General features: G+C 38.3%; 2 protein-coding genes across 5 annotated transcripts in view; one reads left to right on the forward strand and one right to left on the reverse strand.

Moving 5' to 3' along the window:
- Positions 1 to 19,581, forward strand: part of FYB2 (FYN binding protein 2) — a 123,272-nt gene extending 103,691 nt beyond the window's left edge. For all 3 annotated transcript variants that reach the window (XM_046661062.1, XM_046661065.1, XM_046661063.1), the window contains 5 exons: positions 4,238 to 4,324; positions 6,637 to 6,730; positions 9,752 to 9,908; positions 10,018 to 10,051; positions 10,386 to 19,581. In XM_046661062.1, coding sequence (XP_046517018.1) covers positions 4,238 to 4,324; positions 6,637 to 6,730; positions 9,752 to 9,908; positions 10,018 to 10,051; positions 10,386 to 10,407 — 394 coding nt within the window. In that variant the 3' untranslated portion in view covers positions 10,408 to 19,581. The remainder of the gene's footprint in view (positions 1 to 4,237; positions 4,325 to 6,636; positions 6,731 to 9,751; positions 9,909 to 10,017; positions 10,052 to 10,385) is intronic.
- Positions 14,551 to 24,151, reverse strand: part of PRKAA2 (protein kinase AMP-activated catalytic subunit alpha 2) — a 41,990-nt gene continuing 32,389 nt past the window's right edge. For both annotated transcript variants that reach the window (XM_046661067.1, XM_046661066.1), the window contains 2 exons: positions 23,421 to 23,547; positions 14,551 to 22,158 (listed from right to left, as the gene is read on the reverse strand). In XM_046661067.1, the coding sequence (XP_046517023.1) occupies positions 21,920 to 22,158; positions 23,421 to 23,547 (366 nt within the window). In that variant the 3' untranslated portion in view covers positions 14,551 to 21,919. The remainder of the gene's footprint in view (positions 22,159 to 23,420; positions 23,548 to 24,151) is intronic.

Consider the following 24,151-nt stretch of genomic DNA (forward strand, 5'->3'; position numbering starts at 1 on the left):
TTCTATTCCAGTGTCATTTCTATGTTAATTGCATTGTGGTCTGCAAAAGTACTTAATATGATATTAGTATGCTGTGAAGGTAGTTGATACCAGTACTTTGACACGCTGAGTCATGATTCATGCACAGTATATGGTCAATTTTTGTAAATGTTCCATGTGCACTTTAGAAAAAAGTCACTTTTCTCATTGTTTGATACAGGGCTCAATTTCTATCCTTTCAATCCTTTAAATTAAACATGAGTTAATCCTCTTGTTAAAATCTTCTGTAGATTCATGAATTTTTAGATGCTTGATCCATCAATATTTGAGAGAAATGGGTTGAAATCTCACACAAAGATGGTAGATTTGTCAGTTTCTTCCAAAAGTTCTATCATCATTTTTTGCTTTATATATTCTAAGGCTCTTTTATTAGTTGCACACAAAATTAAAACTATCTTCTAGTGAGCCGTTTCTTCACTGTGTTTTAGACATCTCTATCCCTAATACTATTAATAACAAAAATAACACTTATATAGTTCTTACTGTGGGTCAGTCACTGTTTCATACATTTAATATATGTTAACTCTTTCACTCTTCACAACAATCCTCTGAGGTAGATGCTATTATTATACAAATTTTATAGAAGAGAAACTGAGGCACAGAGGTTAAGTTACTCACCCAAGCTCACACAGCTAGTAAGTGATAGAACCAGGATTCCAACCCAAGCAACTGGACTCCCAATCTATTCTCTTCACTACTACACCATGCTATATCTCCTAGAGATGCTCTTTGTCTTAAAGTCTAATTTGCCCAATATTAATATACCTACTTGGCCTTTCTTTTAGTTAGTATTTGCCCAGGATACATTTTTGATCCTTTACTTTTCTATTTTCCATATTCTCATTCTCTGTGTCTCCCATAAATTCCATAGAACTGAATTTGGCTTTTTAAAAGTCCAATATGACAATCTGCCTTAACTCCTACCTTGCCCTTGATCTAAGGTTCAATCTTCTGAAATATTTGTGGTGCTGATACTAGCATTTTCCTCAGGACAAATGTGCCTTTTGTGCTTGCATGCTGCTTACTGCTGCTCTCTGTTCTGGTTTCAGCTTATTTGGTGGGGGTACAATGGGTAGTACTTACTCTAAGTGTAAAGGATAGCAATTTGTAAAACAAAACAAAACAAAAAACTTTTATCCAGGATCTAGTCATTTTGTATTGGGAGGGCTCTTTCAGAATTTTCTTCTGCACTACTGCCAAATGTCCAGAACCCTGAGCAAGAGGAGAATATAACCAGAGTCACATTTCAGGAAGAGTAACCCGACCCTTCTACAGAATGTTTTGAGAGAAAGTCAAAAACAGAACATATGTTAGAATATAGTTACTATTGCTCAGGCGAAAGATGATCAAAATGCATTCTAGGGCAGTGAAAGAAATGAAAGAGAGGGGAAGATATTTCAGGGGAGAACTTAAGAGGATTTTATTAAATTGTAAACTCCTTTGGTAGAAACCAGATCCTCTTCATCCCTGTTATCCAGCTCCAAATATAGCACTTAAGACATGGGAGGTACGCAAGGAATATCTTATGACTAAATGATATTTAGCTCTGTTATACACTGACCAATTTCTTTTTCATGTGATAGAGTAAATCTTTAGTAGTTTGGCCTCAGAGAAACCAATTATTAAAGGCATTTGTAGCAGGCAGAACATAGATGGAAAGTAGCAGAATTTGGAATGAGAAGAGAGAAGGAAGATGATACCCGAGTTCTTCTAAGCTTGCCTAGTCTGCATGTCATGTCTTGGTAGGGGTTAGATTAAGGGGTAGCCTATACAGCTCTGGACTAAATTGCTGCTAGGTGATCCAGACTTCTCTTTACATTTCACTTCCTTTTGTTCATTAGAACATCGGCTAGAGTCAATGAGGGCAGGAAGAAGGAGGCATCTGGGAAAGGACACGGGAACTGGTTCTACAACGTGGCACCAGTGGGCCCCGCGGCATGTCATCTTACCTTTCTGAACCTCAGTTTCTTAACCTTTAATACAGCAATAACAATCCCCATCCTGCCAAATTCATTACGTTCTCAAACTAGATCCCTAGAAAAGCTAAAATAAGTCGACAAGGAGACAAAGTTGACCATAATGTTCATGTGGTTAGCACGAGTATACAATGGTATGCTCTCCTTGAAAGAATAATTTGGCAATATGTATCCAGAATCCCATGAATTTCACTTAACCCAATAATTCCACTTCAAGCAATTATCTCTAATGAAAAAATAAAGGAAAAATAAAGAAAAAATTCTATGTTCAGAAATGTCTATCTCAGGGTTATTTATAAAAAGGAGATGCTTAAAACCACCCAACTATCAAATATGTAGTACTTTGCTAAGTATATTATGGTGTAGCACTCAACATGACCATTTAAATACATACTAAATATGTACTTAGTAGTTTCCAGTGATGTGGAGAAATGCTTATACTTATGATGCAATTGAAAAATAGCAAAGTGCAAAACTATATGTACAGTATCATCTCAACTCAGTTTTAAAAAGTGCTTGGAAACATGTTTAGAAGGAAACTTGGATGTCATTGAGAGGTCAGATTATGCTTCTTTTATCTCCTTTCCACTTCTGCTTCCAATTGTTTAAATACTCAGGATAGACTGCTTTACAATCAGCAAAGAAAACAAACTTTTCAGAAAGCACGCATTTGCTCTGCCTGCCCCGTAGTCATAGCTCCTTGCACACAAGCGCGTGCCTGAGGTTCTCCGTGAACACTCGCTAGATGCCTGCATTGTGCTCACCTCGTGGGCCACACACTGGACTATCCGTCTGAATCCCAACTTCTGGGAAGCTAAAGTGGAGAGAGGAAACAAGTGACCATCGGACAGTTGAAAAGGAGTGATTGCTGAGCTCCTTGCTACAGACTCTGAAGGCGACAGACATTGAGAAGAGACAGGGATGGCAGATCCCTGGGCGAGGCCCGAAAGGCTTCTGAAATCCTACCCTAAGCTCATCTTTGATGCTGCTCAAATGCTGAGTCCTTGACACTCTGTTGGACACTTATGACTATAACCTGAAGGGAATCGTGACACAATGTCTCTGAAAATCTCAAAAATTCCTCTGACGTAACATCCCTGTGGTTATGATTTACCCACTGAAGCGTTATTGAAGTGTTCGGGTGTGCAGACACCACAGACATACAGCTGAGTTACGGCGTAGGGTCCTGTTTTGCTCATATCAATTACGGACATATTGGTCACCTTGTCATGCCAGGGAAGAAATGTGTTGAAGAAGCAGGCATGATGAAAGACCAAAGACTTTGGAGTCAAATGTACCTGGGTTCATAGTCACTGTTTCCGTGACCATGACAAAATACCCAGTTCTCCGATCGTGCATTTCTTTTTTGTTTTGTTTTGTGAGGAAGATTGGCCCTGAGCTAACATCTGTTGCCAATCTTCCTCTTTTTGCTAGAGGAAGCTTGTTCCTGAGCTAACATCTGTGCCAATCTTCCTCTATTTTGTATGTGGGATGCTGCCCACATAGCTTGATGAGCAGTGCATAGGTCCGCACGGGGGATCCGAACCTGTGAACCCTGGGCCACCGAAGCAGAGCACATGAACTCAACCACTACGCCACTGGGCCGGACCCCATGCATTTCCTACTTTGTAAAATTACCTGGATGACTATTTTAAAGGATGGCTACAATGCTTACTGTGAAAACCAAATTAGTTATCATATGTAAAGTACCCAGCCTAAGACTTGACACAGAGGTGCTCAAAAAGTGTTCATGCTATGATACCCTCTCCCCTCCCTGCCATGCTCTTCTCCTAATGCCAAACACTAGCTGGATCAGTCTTGTCTCACAGTGAAGGGATAGATATTGTTCATGTCTTAGAGGCAAAGAAACTGAGGCTCTGAAAGGAAAGGAAGTGTGATTATAAGCAGGCTGATCTCTTGCTTCTGGTGTCAAACTTGGATCCCTACAGACCAGAGGTCAGCAAACTATGGCCTGTTGGCCAAGTGCTGCCAGCCACTTGTTTTTGTAAATGCAGTCGCAACAGCAGAGTTAAGTAGCTACCGTGGAGGTGTATGGCTTGCAAAACCTAAAATATGTACTATCTGGCCTTGTCATAGACTGTCAAAATATACTCCTAGATGACGTTTAAATTTTTTGTAAAACATAATTGAAAAAGTACTGATGGTTCCACGATGTTTTAGTTCCATCTTAATTTACTTGCTCAAAATATTTTTCTCCTCAGAGATGAAGATAAACTAAAAGCTTGGAAGCCCAAGTTTTTGATACCAAAGGAAAAAAAAGAGAAGAAAGGTGCTGAAGAATCAGAAGGGTAGGCACACAGGTGCACTCACGTTACAGCTTATCTCCTGCACTTTGTACCTCTTCCTAGCTGGGCGGCCTGGGGCAAGTCATCCAATTTGATTTTCAGGTTCCCCATCTAAAAAATGAGAATAATAACGTCTACATTATAGCACAGTTGAGAGGATTAAAAGAGATAAAGAATATGAAAATGTAAAGTGTCACAAACATTTATCTTCATCATTACCGTCTGCTTTTGGTGGATGGGGAGTGAGGAAAGATTTCAAGCCAGCCCTTAGCAAACGATGAAAAACTTCTAGTCTTTTAGACTGTAAGAACATTTTCTCTGTAAGATACAACTTAAATAATACACCAATTTGAACTTAAACGGAACTTTGAGAAGAGAAACTAGATATACAGTAAGACTGATTTCCCTAAATTACAGTATAATTCTGGTTATGACTACATTAGTGTTAAAACTCTTAAAAAATGTTTTATCAAGCTCTAACCTTCATTCATGCGATTCGGGCTCCCCGCTGGCTGTTGGGGAGGTGATGCTTTTTGCTGTCTCAGACGGTTACTTAGAGCTCTATGCTGCTGCTGTCCTCTCCTCAGCAGCCAGGGCGTGGGGCGGGATCTGAGGCACCTTAACAAACGTGTTGGGGAAATCCTTGTGTAAACAGTCACCGAGCTAGGAACACTGTGGGGTCTGTCTGCTCTGGGAAACCTGTCTAGAAAAGACCTACAGGAGCACCCCCAACAAGTCAGACGTCTATACCAAATTTAAACTCAGAGGATAGCATAGGATGGCCCTTCCCTTAAATTTATTTTCTTTAGGTTTAGACTTGATGTAATTTATTTTTCCCACGTTGGAAAGGTATATTCAGAGACTAGAAGAGCATCTTTCCACCTTAAAGGTCATGCTTTTACATACCTTTGCATAGCATAGCAAAACAGAATTCCAAGAGAGGAAACATCAGTGAAGTTTCTGTCTGCCCCCCGCCAAAAGCTTTTTAGTATTTTAATGACTACGTGTAAGTCTTTTTAGGAAACAATTTCCTAGTGCTTTTTTAACTTCTTACAACAAACTGATATGATAGTTTACTTCTATTCTCAACTGAGTGAATTGAAAATGCAACATTGAGGCTATCATTGTTCCTGTAGATTGATGCACCAATTTCTCTGTGCTCTTTGTTCCTTTTTCAGTGGTTTCTACCATCACTTATTCTGTCAATAAGAAATGCTTTCTACATTAGTTCAGTCCTTTCATTATCCCTTTATTAATCAAAGATGATGACAAGTTTTCAGAGAAGTTGGGGAAGACTATCCCAGGTATGAAAGACATGGAAATGAGAACCCACCTTCTAAGGTGTTCCATGTGGAAAAGGCAGCTGGAGAGGAAGACCGGGGCCAGATTCTAAAATGCCCTGCGTACCAGGCTAAGGAATGTGACTTTATCTTATAGGCTGTCAAGACAGATTGAAAGGTTTTAAGAGACATGATCAATTAATTTTTAGAAAGATGACTCTGGAGGCAAGTATGAAGATGATTTGAGAAAGGAGAGGCCAGAGGAGGATGGCAGTACGGGCAAGAGTGAAATATGGCAGTGGCTGGAATCCTGGACAGAATGAAGCAGATGTAGGAGACACTGCTGAATAAAACAGACAGGACTTGCTTGACTTTCTTCCATCTGTCAGTTTTTTAAATTGCTAGACAACAGCACAAGCCCACGTTAGAGCAGGGGAGGAGCAGGGAGGAGGGAGAGGAGGACCGGCCTCTGCTGCAGGGCTGTCCACTTCTACGTGCTAAAGATTTTGTGCGTTTTGTGGATCTTGCTTTATTATCTTAATTCTCTCCTTCTCCAAGTGATTCAGCAAAGGACAGTGCTTTGATTGAGGCACACAGATTTGTGATTCCCCAAATAGGTTTGAAAACTTGGCAAACCACAAAAGACAAGCCATTTATTCTTACTGTTTTCCATTAAGTAATCTGAGAGTGAGTAGGAAGATCTAGAAATTTCCTAGGTTTTTTTTTTAGACAATTATGCTTCTAAGTTTGCTTCAGAGAAGTTTCTAGTTTAACCAACTTGACTTTATTCCAAATTATCTTGCTATCAAAAAAAGACTTTAATTGTAGGGAAGAGAGATTGGTATTACTTACCCTGTCCAGTTGTTTGACAATCTGCTCCAGAGATGTGTATGTATATACATACACACATTTTATATAAAATTATACACGCAAAATTATACTTGAATTTATCCTGAAATAGAGTGGGTTGATAGATTTGGAAACTTAAAGAGTGTTATGATGGTACATTTAACCCTACTGCATATTTCTTGCCAGTTTATCTCCTAGAAATTTCTTCAGACCTAAGAAGCAAAACTTAGAAAAGAACAGAATGGAAAGAGAAGAAAAACTTTTTAGAGAAAGATTTGAGGTAAGCTCTTCTCTAAAGGTAAAAATTAGCAAGATTAAAGGCTGGGCATTTCTATTTTTAAAGATTCTGTAAGGGTGTTGCACCTCTGCCTCTCTGGGATAGACAGAATCTCTGACTTAGCTGATGTTTGATTTTTTCCTGATGTATTTCTACATTCTGTATTCTCAGGCCTTTGTACATGCCCTTCCCTCGGCCTGGAAAAGCTCCTATGTTCTTTAAAGCTCTGTTCAAATGTCGCCCGCTCTTCCCTAACCCCTCCAGGCAGTTATTCCCTCAGCGGATTTTATGTATCTATTATACTCATATCCGTCATTACAGCATGTATGTGTGTGTGTATTCTGAACTGAACTCTTGAGTCCCTTTTGAAGGAGAGATTTTGTCTCATTCAAGCTCCCCAAATCAAACTGGACACACAGCGTTCAGTGAATGAACGAATGAATGAAGCATCTGAACCTCCTTGACTACCACTTCTGTCATTGAGTCCATGGAGCATTTTTCCGTAATTCCCAGGTTAAATGGTCCTCCCTTCTGATTTCATAAACTGTCACACTGAGAATTTCTTAATTTAAGAAACATATATTGAATACTTCCCACGTACCAGACACGGGATTGAGAGAGAGAAAGTTGTGCATCCTGCTCATAAAATGTGTCCAAGTCACTACTCTGCCTAAAATCTTTCCCAAATTCCCCATTGCCAAATGGATAAGGATTAAGTTTCTTAACACGGCACATAAAGCTCTTCATGTCATGACCTTTGCTTGTCTTTCTGGTTTTATTTCCTGCCATTCTTCACCTTGCACTTTGTGCTTCAGCAGCAAACTGCTCGTTTCCATCCCTTGAATGAACATCCACTGCTGTCCTTGTCCTGCTAACTCCTTCCTCTAGGCATTTACTTGGTCTGTTTCAACTGTCTCGTATACAGAACTCTTGCTACTTTTCTCCATCTGACTGGCTCTTGTTCATTTATCAAGACCCAGTGGGTGCATCTCCTCTCCTCCAGGAAGACTTACCCACACCTGCCAATTAAAGAAATTACTCTTCCTCTATATACCTGAGCAAACCTCTGGCTAAGCACAGAACATGAACATTATTGTAATTATATGTTCATCAATTAAACTAGGAGCTCCCAGGGGACAAGGGTTGTATTGTCTATCTTCACATTCATGTGCAGAGCAGAATAAGACTACCTAACACTTTGTAAACATCCAGAAATGTTTTTGGGCTGGAACTAAAACAAGAATGCACACAGATTCCTCATAATCACTAAGAACTCCTGCTCGGACCAAAGCCAATTAAGGTCACTATATCTAGAAATTGTGATATGAAATTATTTACTGCAAACTGTGATGTTATTTGACTAGTTGAAGAGCAAGTGTGTAACAATTACTTGTTGAAAAGACTCTACATTCTGTTTAGTGCTTTTCTCCCCATCTCGTCTGTGACTGTCTCATACGGGACAGAAACTCCCATTCTCACACACGTATGAGTCCATTCTTCCTAATTACCTGTGGTGGGTTTCCTTGATATATCATTAGAAAAACTAGGCCATTTCAATAATTTTTATTCAGCTCAAATCATAAAAATTGGGTACCTCATACGTGCCACATGTTGAGCATACAAGCATGAATAAAAGTTTCACTTTCATTTTACAAGGTGTGTTTATTAAATGTTACAATAAGAGTACATACAAAGTGCAATTAAAATAGTAAATTATACATAGCAGTCATGAAAGTCTTCATGCAAAGTGGTTAAGAGAAAAAAGAGTATTTCAGGCAGAGAAAACAGCATGAGCAAGGGCAGGGAAATATGAAAGGTACATGGTATACTCAGGGTTATCATAGAGCTTGATGTGGCTTCAATAAAGGGGACAGAGATAAGGGCATGGGGAATGACCGTATGCAAAGCACCTTGAATGTCAAGCTAAGAAATGTGGATCTTCTATATAAAAAGGAAGGTGACCTAATCAGACTTGTATTTTGGGAAATCACTGTGTCTTCACAGTGAACAAGGGTCTGGTAAGGTAAGATCAGCCAGGAAGCTATTACTTTTTAGGCAAAAGAAAAATCTATTTTATGGCTCAGATCCCATCTGCTATAGAGTGATCTTGTAATTTATCACCAAATTCAACACTTCGAGAGTGGAAGGAGGCACACCTGATCGTAATAAGTGCTTGTAAACAGCAACATTAGCTATAGAGACTGTCCTGAGCAAAGGGAGAAGTTTGGCCACCCTAATTTGGTGAGACAGACATCTGTAAATATAAGTTACATATTCTGGAACTATTTTCTTCCAGTCAATAGATTTCAGTACTTTAGAAGGTAACGTGTCTTCAGATCTAGAGGCCGCTTAGTTTATCACACAGGAAAAACTCCCCTGAGGTCAGAAATTGATTTCATCATCAGTTTTTTCACAAATGCCTATCTCTGACGACAAAAGGAGAGTGGGACTTGGTCCCCACACTCCATTCCTACTACTTTAAAATGTGTGTGCTACAGCTAGGTATAAGAATATATACGCCCACCCTGAGAGGAAGGCGGGGAAGAGTGCTGTCCAGCAAGGCCAGGCATGCGAGAGCATCATAAATGCACGCACTACACAAACAGGTTTTTCTCTTTCCTTCTTTATTCTTCTTTTAACTTCTCCTTTCCTGGGTTTGGTGGTAACTTTATTACGGGAACAGTTAACATACCATCCACGTTACTTAATTTGTACCCGTTAAACCCTTCTCATCCAGAACTCATTCTAGTACAATTAGATAACGGGTACGAAAACACGTTAAAATATGATTGTACCAAACAAATTTATGATTGTGGTATTTTACTATTATTTCCTTAAATAACTCTCCTTTCACTGAATATTTTGCCATTATCTTCTATTCCCTTAGATGTTATCTAACTGATCAATATCTAGCATGTTCAGTTTACTTTGAGGTTACTATATTACATCCTCCATTAATTTTGTCATAACGAAAAAGAATAAAAACTATGCAAGCACAGTCTGATTAGTAACTTCTTGTTTCAGTATGACAAAGAGATCACTGTCATCAACACAGCAGTGGCATGTAGCAATAATTCAAGAAATGGAATATTTGATTTGCCAATAACCCCTGGAGAAGAGCTGGAAGTCATTGATATCACTGAAGAAAATCTAGTGATATGTCGCAATTCGAAAGGCAAATGTAAGTTATTGGCTTATCATCCACAAAATTTCAAGCAGTTTTAAAAAAAAATCTCAAAGAATCATCTCTATAACTTTCAGATTAGTAATAATGATTTTTGTTTCTATAGATGGATACGTGCTAATTGAACATCTAGATTTCAAGTAAGTGGCTTGATTTTATAATTCAAATCAAGAATTCTAAATACTTAATACATTGTTGTGTACATTAGTCTCAAGGAAAGACTACTGAATTTAAATTCGGGAAAAGTTTTGAAAATTAGATATGCAACACCCTATTCTATAAGGATTACTTTGGAAGAGACTTTCTTATTGTGTCTCCTGAGAATGTTATCAAACATCTCTACAGAGCATATTTATAAACATTTTAAAGGAGCATAAAAATATTAAACTGGATAAGAAATCCCCCAGGAATCTCTTACTCACTACTCCACTGGACTATAGTTTACAATGTATTTACATTTTTCTTTTTTCTCAGGCATCAAGGTTGGTCACCTTAGGAAGATGGAGATCGATGGTTTGGGCTGCCCAAGTGAGAACTAGTTCTGAGATCTTAGCCCTGCCTCCCATCAGTTTCAGTTTACACATCAAATTGAGGTGGCAGAATCTGTGGAAACTTCCCTTAGGAATTTAGAAGAGAAAAAGAAAAACACTTCCTCCACATTGAGATGTTGCTTTTACTCCTAAATGGTTACTCCAATGTCTGTTTCAGTATCTGTTTCACTGCTGGCTCAAGAGGATGTGAGCAGCGTGTTAGCATTTGAACACTTGCACACATGCACAGTGAGAAACCATGCCTTTGGCACCTAGTCAGCTGTGCAGATGGCTAGTTTGCTTCTAATATTAGTACACAAGTGTTTATAATTTCTAGAAGATGTTGTATGTTTAAATTCGGTGTAATTTAATTCTGAAAAGTAAATAGTATAACCAAAGTCTAACCTTAAAATAATGATGTGTCTTTGTACTTTGTCATAAAACCAAAATCAGACAAATACTGCTCAAAATTGGTTTCTTTTGTAAATAGTATTCTGAAAATGTATTCCTAAATTCACCCAATATCATTTTAAGAAGTATCTAAATATATTTAACAAAGTTTAAATAATATATATGCTGTATCAGTTTAATATATCCTCTTGTGCACAACAAGAAAAATAGTTTTTGTCTATGCCTGAACAGCTATTCAAATAGAATTCATACGTATTTTTACTTACATGAAAGAAAAAGAAAAGCCGAGCTATAATAATATTTTATTTTTTAAGGGATGTACACTGCCTTTTAAGCTTCTAGGCTCTTTTATCTTCTTTTCATGTTCCAAATGGCAGTGGCCAGGAAAGGCCAAGCTCCCTCTGGAAGACAGGAATCAAAAGTACTCCCAGAGTTGAGAAAGGGCACTAAGAAAGGAATGACACGCCTAGATCAAGAAAGGCTCTGCAGTTAAGGCGACCCTGAAGCTTGGTCTTTAAACACAAGGACCCCTGCTGGACACGGCACAGAGATGCACAAGCCGTGCTGTCTGGCGGGAACGGCAGGCGCTGGGGGGTGAGCTGGGGTCACAATGGGACAGATTTCACTTGGATCTTTTCCTCCAGAGAGTGGGGAGCATTCTAAGGTCTTAAGCAGGAAGGAATGCCAGATGTTTAGAGAGAAAAGAGAAAAAAACAATCACAGCAATATGGGTGATAGACTAGAGAAAGGAGTTGTTTTTGCAATATTCTAGGCAAAAGAGCATTAGACCTTAATATAAGACAGCAGCAATAGAAATATATAGTACAGGAGCCCCGTTAGAGGTATTACAGAGGTAAGGAAACAGAATGTCTTGGTGACTGATTAGAGGTGAGAGAGAATTAGGGAATGACTCTGAAATTGCTTTTTTGGGAGATGAGATTAAGGCAGGTAACAAAGCTTGGGAATATATATCTGCTGGGACCCCTCTGAATTTACTCAGTGAGAGGAAGGGCCATCAGGCAGCTGCAGCCCTGTCCCACACTCCAGGGCAGGACTTGTTACGCTGGGCATTGGAGAGGACGAGAGTAAGTACGGCCTGTGGGCAAGGAGGTGAGTGAGAGAGAAAGAACAGGGCTATGCCGAGCAGAGACGTTTCATGCAATAATCCTGTCCAAAAGAAAATCGTAAACCATATATCACTCTCGCCACCTCACAAAAACATGAAGTATTTTCAATCCTAGAGTGGCAGAGGGACTAAACTTGAACTGGGACAGGTCTGCCCACGCACTCTCCATCTCATCGCAAGGGCGGATGAGGAACGCCTTCTCGTTCTGCTTCCATGACTCAGCTCTGAGCCTCAATTTCCTCATCAGTAAAACAGGGCTAGTAACATACTCACCTGGTCTACTTCACAGGCTTGTTCTCAGGCTGTAATGTATTAATATAAATAAGTGTCTAAACCCTTAATACACAATACTGTCAAAGTGCTGTTATTTTAGTACCTGGCCTTTTCTGAAGTTGGAAAATGCTGAAAACAAAAATGTTTTTTGAAATTCAAATCTTACGACTTGAAAGAATGGCTAGGATGTAATAATTAATTTTACATTCATATATTTAATAGGTTTTTAAAACTGAACATTCTTCTATGTTTTTAAAGTATAAACCATCTGGCCTAATATAAACTAGTACCTAATTGCTATTATTGACACGGAGTATATTTTTAGGAAAAATAACTGCTTCTATCCATACTCAAGGTGGTTGTTTCCATTTCACTGTCAGCCACATTTCTTCCATTGTTTAAATCATAGCATTGAAACCAAATTTCTCACACTATTGATCTGCAAGCTTCTTTAAAGTAAACACTATAACTAAGACTTCAGTGATGTCCCAAGCAGATGTCATCTATCTCCTAGAAATCCTAATCTAGCATAAAGTTTCAATGGAAAGACTGAGGTTCTATCTCACTTTTAATTTTACATAAAAAGGTATCAGTGAAGATAACAACATTCTGTCAGATGAAAGACAGCATGCAGAGGTAGTTGACCCTAACAGAGGCCGACGCTGGCCCATCAAATCCATCTGCAGGCTGGGCCACCGCAGCAACCTGCTAACAGGCACCAATAAAATGTTCCCGTCCTTTTTCTGAGTGCCGCTTGGCGTTCCAAGATAACATGGCATTCTCTTGACCAGCCCCTCTCCTGCACATCTTTAGAACTTTTAAAATGCTAGATTCTAGGGGTAAGAATAGGAAAAGAAAACAAAATGAGGATATAATAAGAAACGCCAAAGAAGTGATTACTTCTGGGTAACAGGGTTAGGACGACTTTTTTTCAGCTTCTTCAAACTTCCTGTACTTTTTAAATTTCCTTCAGTAAGCATGCATTACCTATGCAATTTAGGAAATAAAGGAAAAATGTTTTAACTAATAAACAAATCCATTCTTCTCTTTAAAGTTTGCATAAAGCAAATTAAAATCTTTACTTCTGTATCTTGACTTTGATGTGTGTTGTTCTGTTTTCTTTTGTTTTGTTTTTTGAGGAAGATTAGCCCTGATCTAACATCTCCCGCCAATCCTCCTCTTTTTGCTGAGGAAGACTGGCCCTGAGCTAACATCCGTGCCCATCTTCCTCTACTTTATATGTGGGACGCCTACCACAGCATGGCTTGACAGGAGGTGCCATGTTCGCACCCAGGATGCAAAGCAGCGAACCCCGGGGCACCAAAGCTGACCGTGCGCACTTAACCGCTGCGCCACGGGGCCGGCCCCTGATGTGTTTTTAAGGAAGGCTAGAGTACAATGCTTTTCAAAAAGTTGCTTTTACATATGTAAATATGGAAGGTGACCATTATCGGTACGTAAGATCACACCTACGTTGCTTCTCTAACCTCAGCAGGCTTTAGTGTAAAATTCTGTTGTTAGCCTGAGATCTTCTAGGCCTTTCCCTCCTTATTCTACGGCTGTGGTAAGGAGAATTTGACCTCTGTGATCTTCATGCCCTGGTATTACACCTGTAAATATGTGACTTGGCAAAAGGGACTTCACAGATGAAATTAAGGTTGCTAACCATATGAAGCCTATTTAATCGCATGGGCCCTTAAAATCAGAAGAGGAAGGCAGAAGAGGCAGTCAGCCAGTCAGAGAGAGGGAGTGGAAGAAGAGGCAGGACACATCTGTAGCATGAGCCCCCTGTTGCTGGCTTTGAAGACGAAGGGAGCCGTAGGCCAGGGAATGATGGTGGCCTCTAGAAGCTTCAAATGACCCCTAGCCAAGAGCCAGAAAGGAAATGGGACCTTAGTCCCACAGCAGCACCATGGAACTGAATTGTGCAAACCACCTGAATGAGCCTTGAAACAGATTCTCTCCCAGAGCCCAGCCCCACCAAAGCTTGGGGTTTCAGCCTTGAGTGACTTGAAACAGAAACAGCAGCTAAGCCTACCAAACTTCTGACTTACGAAAGTGTAAGACGATAAATTTATGTTGTCACTAAATTTGTAGTAATTTGTTATAGCAGCAATAGAAAACTAATACAATGGCTGAAGTTGGAAACTACAATTTACAACAAAGATGACCAAAGTGGACAAAGAGGGTATAAAATCTCCAAGGAACCACGGCAATCTTTTCCTACAACAGCTTTCTTTGTAACTATTCACTGACATGCAGAATATTAGGTTAATGACTGAACAGAAACAAAAACAGCTTTCAAATGAACCAGAGACTTTAATGTGATTTTGTGAAAAAAGCTTATAAGCAATCAGATAGGCTGCTTTTCTCTTCTGTTTGTCACCTATGAGTTTGCACAGTGCAAATATGAACTGGGGAGAAACTGTGACTACGAAACGCTGTGTAATCCAAGAAGACAGCTTCACCGGTGTTACTGGAAGGCAAATCCTGCCCACTGACCATTTCACACTCACGAAAAACACGTAACAAACAAAACTGAAATTTGAATCTATGGTTATTAAAACTGCGAAAAAGCACTGGGAGTCTGGTCTTTTTTTTCTTTCTTCCCGAGACAAAATATAAAAAGCAATCACAATTTCAACAGTTTAAAAAAAATTTAATAGATTTTAAAATTTTAATTTAATCAAGTGCTCAATGGGTTAATGTATCAGCCTACGGGATTTTTTTTTCTTTTTCAAACATGGGCTAGAAAGAATAAATGCAGGATGTTCATGAAAAAAATTTGAATAATTAATATCTGACCTTACATTTTCTTATGATTGTCATGGACATGGCCTAGTGATTGTCAACTTTCAGTTTTATTTGTTGCACTCAAGATTCAATGTATGATATTTAGGCATACATGATAAAGAACACAAGCATTCTTCCTACAACATTAAGGTTACTACACTTAGAGTTCACAGTTTTACCACAATTTACATTAAATACTCAAAACATTGTACAACCATCAATATTTGTGAATAGTCTTGAGAAAAAGCTGTATTTTGGTACATTAAGGCAGCTTCAGCCCACATTTTAGGAAGTTCTGAATATTTGTTGCAATAAAAGACAACTTTAATATCTGAATATTCAGTGTTTTCAAGAAACTTTAAGTCACTTAAAATAAGAATAGCATAATTTGTGAAAGTGTCGTCTTACACATTTTTACCACTATATTCTTACCACATAAAACTTACCTAAAATCAAGATACACGTCTTATCAGTATCAAAGATAGCTATTTTAAAAAGAAAGGAAGGGATTTACATTAAATATGAGGATGATAAACCCTGTATTTAAACAAGGGCCTTCAAAGAGCTTCTCACACATGTCTGTGAGGTAGGTCATTACCCACGTTTTGCAGATGAGAGAACTGAATGAGGTTACGTGACTTGCTGCCCACCGCAGCCGAGCTGAGAATCAATTCCAAATGAGGTTTTCATCTTTGCTCTGCATTGTTTCTTTCCTTTATAAACTTTTTAAAGGGTTGCAATATAAAGATTGTTATTAATTGCATTCATTTTAACAACCTGTACAGGAAGGCAGCCAAAATTTGACCAAGTCAGCTTAACAAGGAAGCAACAGAGCAGAAACAGAAGCATCGTCTAGCGGGTGACGCGGACGCGACAGGGGAGGGCCGGCCACAGGGGCCTCCAACAACAGGCGGAGCCAACAGACTTAAGGAAAAATGCGAGGAATCAGGGAGAAGGAAAATACAGTTCAAATAAGTTTTTTACTAATTATTACTGTTCCTGTAAATTAAAAGAAGGCACAATTAAGGTGTTATTTTTTTAGACCAGTGGATCTGTCTCTCTTTTCCATTTTAGGAAAATGTTATCTGTCTAGAAAAATGGCCTGCCTTTATAACAAAACTTATTTAAAATGGACTTTTAGCTGTGAAAAATGCATGCTTAAATTAGCAGCAAAAAATTAACTATGCGGTTTTCCTTGGCTAGAATGTTCCTACTTCTCCTTGAAATTTTAAATCGACACAAAGTAGCAAACCCCGAATAAAAAAAACCCAAAACATTGTATGAACCTTGTCAAAATTCTATTTATGTTCAAAACAGTTTTCATGCTAGGATATTCTACAAATACTTTTTTTCCTGGAAAGGGTGCTCTACTCTAGGATTTCCTATTAATTGCACTTTAAATGTAACTCAAATTTATCTACCCTGCTTGTCCAAATAATCATGAGCTACTTCCATAAAATCTAAACTGCTTTACATATAAACAAGAGTTACCAAAAGTCACATCCACAGTCACAGCTGCAAACAGGCATTGCTATGCAAGGCTGGCAGTAAACATTAACATTGGCTCACAAAATACATACAGGCCCACAGTCTGGTAACTTCTAGACCCAGCCTGATTCCTATCAGGTTATGGCTGAAAAAGTTTAATTAAAACTCAACCCAGTCTGGACTGTGGGTCCTGTTCTCTATGCTGTTACTGTTCAGTGGCATCAAATGCATCATAACCGTATGTGGGAAAGGCTAGTAAGGATGCCAGCAACTTGTTTAAATAAGATTTATATAATTTTTAAAGCTCATCAAACATAAATTACATTTCAAAGTTTCATAAGGGAGACTATCAAGCTGATAATAGGTAGTTCGTGAATAGAAATATACTCTATGAAAATAGTGTTTTATCTTCTAATAGGCACACAAAACAAAAAATTATCAATCTGTATATGAAATTTAGATAAGCCTAATTCATATAATAGTCAAACACTATGATAATTTAAGATAGGGGCTGGGGCTAATTTTACTTTTTAAAAAAGATTGTGCTATAAGAATCATGTAAATAAAATTACAGGAAGAATCGTGTCCTAAAAAGTTTCTTCAGTATTTTTTAAGCACCCTCAATAACTTAGAAGTACTTATAAAAATCAATATGCTAATCATAAATACTTCAGATAATTACACTTAGTACAATCAACTGGTTCAAATAATTAAACTAAGAAATATTCAGTTAAGACTACTTTTGTCACTCTAAGACTTAAAAGCAATACGTCTGTGTTTATTTTTATGACTCAACTACCCAGATGTTTCAGTGATTCAGACCATCCTCCCCGGAGGAAGCTGGCATGCAAAGAGCAGGGGCCATCGGTGAGTGCTTGTATGGCATTACAGCTTTACGAAGAGCTTTCTGGTCCTGCTTCCTCATCTGGAAAATGGTTACCTCACAAGGTTACTGCAAAGGATCAAATAAGTGAGTAGACATGGAAGATTTCTGGATCTAAACATTACTATAAAACGTGTCGAACACTTCCACCACTCCACATTAGTAATATTTTGCTTTACACCAAGTGTACACGATGTGTTAACATGTTTGGTTTTCTGGATGATTTTTGCCATTTGTATTTCAGAGGGCAGCTATATTTAGAAAAATATTCAAGTATATATCTTCAAAATGCATCACCAAACAAATATAGAACATTCACACTATAGAAAAACTCTAAATATATAAAAAGTGAACACTAATACAAATCATATGAGAAGACAGAACTTTAAAGCTCAAAGGTACTTCAGAGGTCTTTTCATCTGTCCCTCCCATTTTAGAGGTCACAAAAGTGAGGCCCAGCATAGCATGTGACTTACCAACAGATTGCACATATCCCTCATCCAGAATTTTTAATAAAGTAGAATCTCTGAGAACTATTATTCAAATAAATTACATTTCCTATTTTAAAAGTCACAGAGTGACAAGACAACCAAGTAAAGAAATGCTAGATTGAAAAGGTGGGGGAGTCTTTAAAAACAGACAAAACTGAGAACCTGTCTAGCATTTAGATACTGAGATTTCACAACTATTAATAGGATTTACATGATTAACCAGTGAAGAGAGAAAGATGCAGTGTCTGTGGGTGGCACGTTCCAAGCTTCTTAAATAAAAGGTACAGTGCTCATATTAACTCAGTATACTGTACATTAAGAGAGGCTACAGATAAATCCAAATAGGCAAATAATCTGTAACAATTGTCTATAATTATTTTCTCAGTTATGTCTCATCTAATACTTAAAATCAACTTGTATTCCCTGAGTACAAACTGGCCAGGGAATAAGAGAAAGTGAACCCAGAATTATGTAACTATTATGGAAAACCTATTTGCAGAAAATGGAGAATTTCTGTATGACATAGAGCCAATTCTCTGACATAGAAATACTATTATTTCTGATTAATTTAGGCTCCTGGATTCTCTTTATAGATGGCTAGTATCAAGGAATGCAAGTACTAGAGATTACAAAAGTGTCCCTTAAAAGTTTGTTGATCAAAATAAAAAGCCAACTTTTAACAGTTCTCTCCCTCCATATTCATTTTGAGATGTTGTTTGTTCCTATGTTAAAGGATAACAGGGATTAAATCTAAATACGGCGTCTATAGGAAAGTATTTAGAAAATGTTCACCACCTATACATTTTGAAAGTAAGAACCAATGATATTGACTCATTACTCACAGAGCCATAAGCATGAGTCACCAGTCTTAGTCCTTTTTCACAAGTAATCTTGTTTAAGGTTGCTCAGTTATCCAGTCAATACAAAAAAGAATCAGTTTTGCTCCCAAACTACACCACAACCTGATTACAAAGATCCAGGTGTATGAAATAAGTTACACATATATAAAATTCTACTTAGTCCAGCATTTGCTCAAGATAAAAATGCCCACAGGTTAAAACGAAATTATTCTGATTTTGAACTAGATTCTCTCCAACAAATGAGAAAGGAAAAGGAAAGCTTAATTGTATTCTTAAGTACCCTGACTATGACGACCTGGACCAAAAATTTTTCTAAAATAGTATTTGCCAAATTTGCCAAAATTGCTTTTCCCCAGGGGATAATAAGTGTAAAAAGATGGTCAACTCGGGCAAAGCAGGTTCAATAGTTTTCTTTTGTTTTCACAGAAGGACTTGTCAAAGTCTTTAGTGTTCATTTCCATTGTCATCCTCAAGCAGGAGTAGCCTGTAACGTTTTCCAATTTGTTCAATGGAATCACCTGTCTGCAGAGCATCTGACAGGACCCAGGCTGGGAAAGGCTGCTGGAGAATCACATGGAGTCCATTCCATGAGAGAGCTACGCCTTATAACAGCAGCTCTCCTGCAGAATCTTAACCAGAAGGAACTGTTCCTGCCCCATCTGACCTCCACAATTAACCAGTTTTCAAGACTGAAATGTGGGAATTTAGCAACTGATTCTTTCCCTCAAAAAGCATCCTATGACCACGTGCTGCCCCAGCGCGCCAGCGAGCCTCTTGAATCCTCTCTCCACAACCAGTCACTGTACCACCCACACCCACACAACCGCTGTGCTCGGAACCGTTCAGCACACGACAACCACAACCGTGACCCCTTGTCCTCCTAAAATTCAACAGATGACGATCAAACTGTAGATATTCATAAATACTAGCAAGAATGAGAAAATAGTCAATAATCTTTTTAACTCTCAAAAAACACGATAATCATCCATATAGAGTAATTTTGATATGAATAAGTTTCTAACATCTGATTTACTAGACTAATGAAGCTAAAACACCACTGGATTCCTTCCTGCTGTTTCTCCGCCTTCAAAATTATGAGGGATTCTGTTAAGGTATAAGGAATCAGATAAGCTCCTTATTTCTAAAGTCATCGCATTCATGGCCACGCAAATATTATGATGTGGTCTTGTTTTGCCCAAAAGAGGTATTTATGCATTTGGAGAGGCCAAAATGGTGCCAGGTCTACACTGCACATCACACTAACACAGCAGGACTGCTTATCCCTATAAAAATAATCAGTAAAAGTACCTTTTGGTGCCACTAGATGGCAATCTTTCAAAGGTTTAAACTTAAAACATCTTAACTGCCACCCCACCCTCCTTCCCAAATTGGCAAACAAGGATTCCTTTTATTTTGATATTAAGAAGTCAGACATAAAAAGTTATTTAACACTATTTTTTAAAGGTTCTACAAAACAATATGATGTGACACACTGCAAACTCCTAACTCAAAATTTAAAGACAGACATGCCTGTCTTCCATAAACACAGAAGAAACGTGGCCTAATATTCTCAGTTGCTTCTTGGTAGAAAACATCATTTTTGGCAATGAGAAACCTATCAAGGCATAGCCACTTTCCGTTTTCAAGAGCTTAATCTTTTTTTTTCCTAGGGTAAGTCAGGTGAATCGGATTGTTAATTATAACATATTAAAACAAATAATAATTAGATAAACTACAATTAATTTAAAAATTACTTTTACTAAAAATATAATCAATGAGCTATTATTTACTCTGCTGTATATAGGTTGTTTCTGTTAATAGTAAAGAAAAACAAAAAAACTGTTTGGTTTTCCTTTAAAAGCACTGGTGTGTGAATATATGTATATATGTAAACACACATATATTTATTCAAGAGAGAATTTTTTAAATGTCTAAGGCTTCTCTGCCTAACAGGTTCAACAGTGAAGGTCACAGCCTATCAAGCTTTGGAAGTATACACAAGCCCCTAGAGCCAGAAGAGTGTTTTCAAAACAGATGGCTGGCAACCAAGATAGAGAACAAAGAAATGGAACCAGAAAAGATTTAAAAGTTAAGTCAACAGCCACCAAGGATCAAACAATAAACAAAGACAATGGTGACTGGGGAAGGTGAGGGAGTGGCTGACTACAACAAACTTTAGATGAAGAATTAGCATTGTGGGAGGCAAACTCTCAAACACACACACACACACTCCCTCCCCAACCCCCCCCCCCCCCCCAAATAAGAGATCTCTTTTAAGGGACTATGATATTTTGCTTTGTTTCATTTAACTGTCTATTTTATCACACCTGATAAAGTACAAAAATAAATAGAGCCAAAAAGAATTTGAGAAAGGTAGGTTTTGAAGGCATGTTTCAAAACGATAAAAGTTTATGAAAAAGACAAAAGTTGTTGCAATTCCAGATGTTCCAATACTGAGAAGAACCTTGAGGGCTCTTAATATAAATATATTATTCAGGGAACTCTCAAGATAAATCCTCTAGTTGGTTACAGCTGTTTCTAAGGAACCTGGAATTACGGTTACCTGTTCCAGGAGCCTACCCTTCTGTGGAACGCTGGGCAGTATCTGCAAAAACTGCTAGAAGAACTTGGCTTCTGGAATTTGGGGGGCAGCCTTTTAAGATTTCAACATTCAAATACTACCTTACTAATGGTTCTTTCATTTTTTAATCTTCTTGTACAAGAGAAATGGGTGCATAAACACAGCTTAAAGCCTGCTGAACTTTAGGAAGTAAACTGGATTACCTCAACTAAACAGTCAAGCAAGACGGTCCTGCCAATACCCTTTGACTGAGATGGTTCACCAGTGAGGGCATATTAATCATCTGTAGTGCACTCACAATTTTTAAATTAACAGTCATCTTCACTGATGTTCACCTATTAAAGATATGCTTATGTGAATTTATCACAGGAAAAATAGAATTACAGATTTCTACAGGTAAATAAAATGTCAGACTTTTGTTTTCAGTAATTTCAATGGCATTGAGTGTCCCCTGGAGACATTCACGTCTCTCACCCAGTATTGCAGAGCATGTGATATCCATAAGTAAAATAATAATTTAAAGAATATATCTGATTTTCACAGTGCAATAACAGAAAGATAGAGAAAGATCATCAACGGGCTAAAGTAGTGATCAGACTGGCACACATTTCAAAGAAATCCATGGTGTGACTGCCTAGGCGAGGTGGAGCTGAGGACAAGGTGCTTCCCGTCCAGGAGCCAGTGAGAGAGCCAGACAACGAATGGCTCTCCGCAGTTCCAGAATCTAAACTTGATCTTGGTCTGTGTAAGCCAGCAGCAGAACAGGAACGCTGAGGTGTTGAGGAACCAGACCTCTGCTCCACCACCTCATCTGAAATGGACAAAAGAAGAGCCGTTTATAAGAAACATGTACTTGCTCGAGCCCTTCCTATGAAGATGCTATATTCAGAAAACTAAGTAAGTAAATGCATCTGAGCAAGGACAGCTTAATAATGAACATCCTGTTTCAGTGTTTTAGAAGCAGGGGTGGCAACACCTCCTCACTCCCACAATTATAACAGACATCACTAATCAATCACAAGACTTCCAAATAGCCAAAATGTGACCCTGAAATCCTTCTCAACGTAGTCTTCGGCGTTAATCTTGAAACCAAACTGATACTCCTGCATTTGAAGAAAGTACATCCTTAGAGGCTTATTTTCTTGCAGCCTATTGACAAAAAATTATTAAGATAAAAACAAGCTACCATCACACAGTAGTTTCTGAACCTTCGGTACACACTGCAATTGTCTGGTAGAAGAGGCAAGGAAAATGTTAAAAACGCAGATTTCCCGTTTCCCAGGACGCATCTCCAGAGATTCTGATTTGGTAGATCTGGGGTAGCTCCCAAGAATCTGCATTTTAATAAGAACTCTGGGTAATTCTGGTGAAGGTGGTCTGGGGACCATATAAACACTACCACAGTTAATGGTAGATAAAGAATAAAATTTCAATGCTCTGTTTCAACAACTTCCCTGACTCTGAATTCAGTTCCATTCTTGTTCTACTCTTCTCCTGAGCCTTGGTTTATGCTGTTTTGATCCCACGTGGGCCTCTAAATGGAACAAGCACATCTGCTTCACTCGGGTTTGACTCTTGGCACACATGGTGTACTTGGACACAACCAGCTCCCCTGACTCCTTTGGCTCCTGGATGGCCCTGGGCACAGAAATCCAACTTAAATCCCAGGAGAGGTCTATGTGGTCACCTTGGCCACCAGGATGAGGTTAGCTGGTGAAAGGGAAGTCTAGGTGTCAGAAGGCCAACAGTGAAGAAATCTGAGAAAGAACCTGACACGTCAGCTAATTTTAGGCAAAAGCTACCTCCTACTGTTCCTTACTTTTGCTCCACAGCCAACATTTCCAATGACCTTTTCAGGCCAAAAGGAAGCACTTCTTTTGGAGAGGTGCTGGATTAGAAATATTCCACGTCTCTTCAATCATTTTCATTTCACTCACATTTTTAGTTAAGTCCAGATTGCTTAAAAACCAGTATAGAAAACCTACCCACCACAGCTTTGAGATGATTTTAACATCTTGCCAACTAGTGCCAAGTTTTCTCTTCTCAGAGCTCATGCCTGCACAGCTTCCTTACCATCAATGCTTTTAAAGTCCAAAAGATAGCTTCTATTGTCAACCAGGTAAAGTTGTAAGCTCATTTTCACATAATTGCCAGTCACTGGATTTTTTCTTCTTACACGAAGATGGTATGCATTCACTACCTAAAACAGGAAATCTTCTTTAAGGAAAATGTTAAAAAAACAAACTACATCACAATGCTATAAACTATTATGACCTCAATAAAATAAATAAATGAATAAATAACAAACTACGAAATATCTCTCTTTTTATTCTTATTACAAAGAATACCAAAACAAATAACTGACAGAGGTGGGGTAGAGAAATAATTCCGAATGATCTTTTTGTTTTTATACTACATTGTAGTTTACTATTTATTTAATCTTCACTAACAGTACTGTTTGTGTACAGCAATTAAAATTTAAAGAGAACTCAGAGATTATGTAGAGTCTAGCCATCATTCTACACATGCATCCACCTTAAAACAATAAGAATTCTGGTTGCTCAGCCTCAGCTTGAATACTTAACCTGTGAATATGGAGTAGAAGGAATAAACTGGAACTAACATGTTAATGGTTTGCAGCAGGCACTGTCACAGGTACTGTCACAAAATTTAAGCATCACAATAAGCCTGTGAGGAAGAGATTATCTGCCTTTTGAAGAGAAGGAAACTGCAGCTCAGATAAAAATGATTCTGGGTTTTCAAAACATGTATCGAATTAGTTCCAAAAATTTTTCAGTAAGGAA

Source organism: Equus quagga, chromosome 5 (assembly GCF_021613505.1).
Source record: "Equus quagga isolate Etosha38 chromosome 5, UCLA_HA_Equagga_1.0, whole genome shotgun sequence".
NCBI lineage: Eukaryota > Metazoa > Chordata > Mammalia > Perissodactyla > Equidae > Equus > Equus quagga.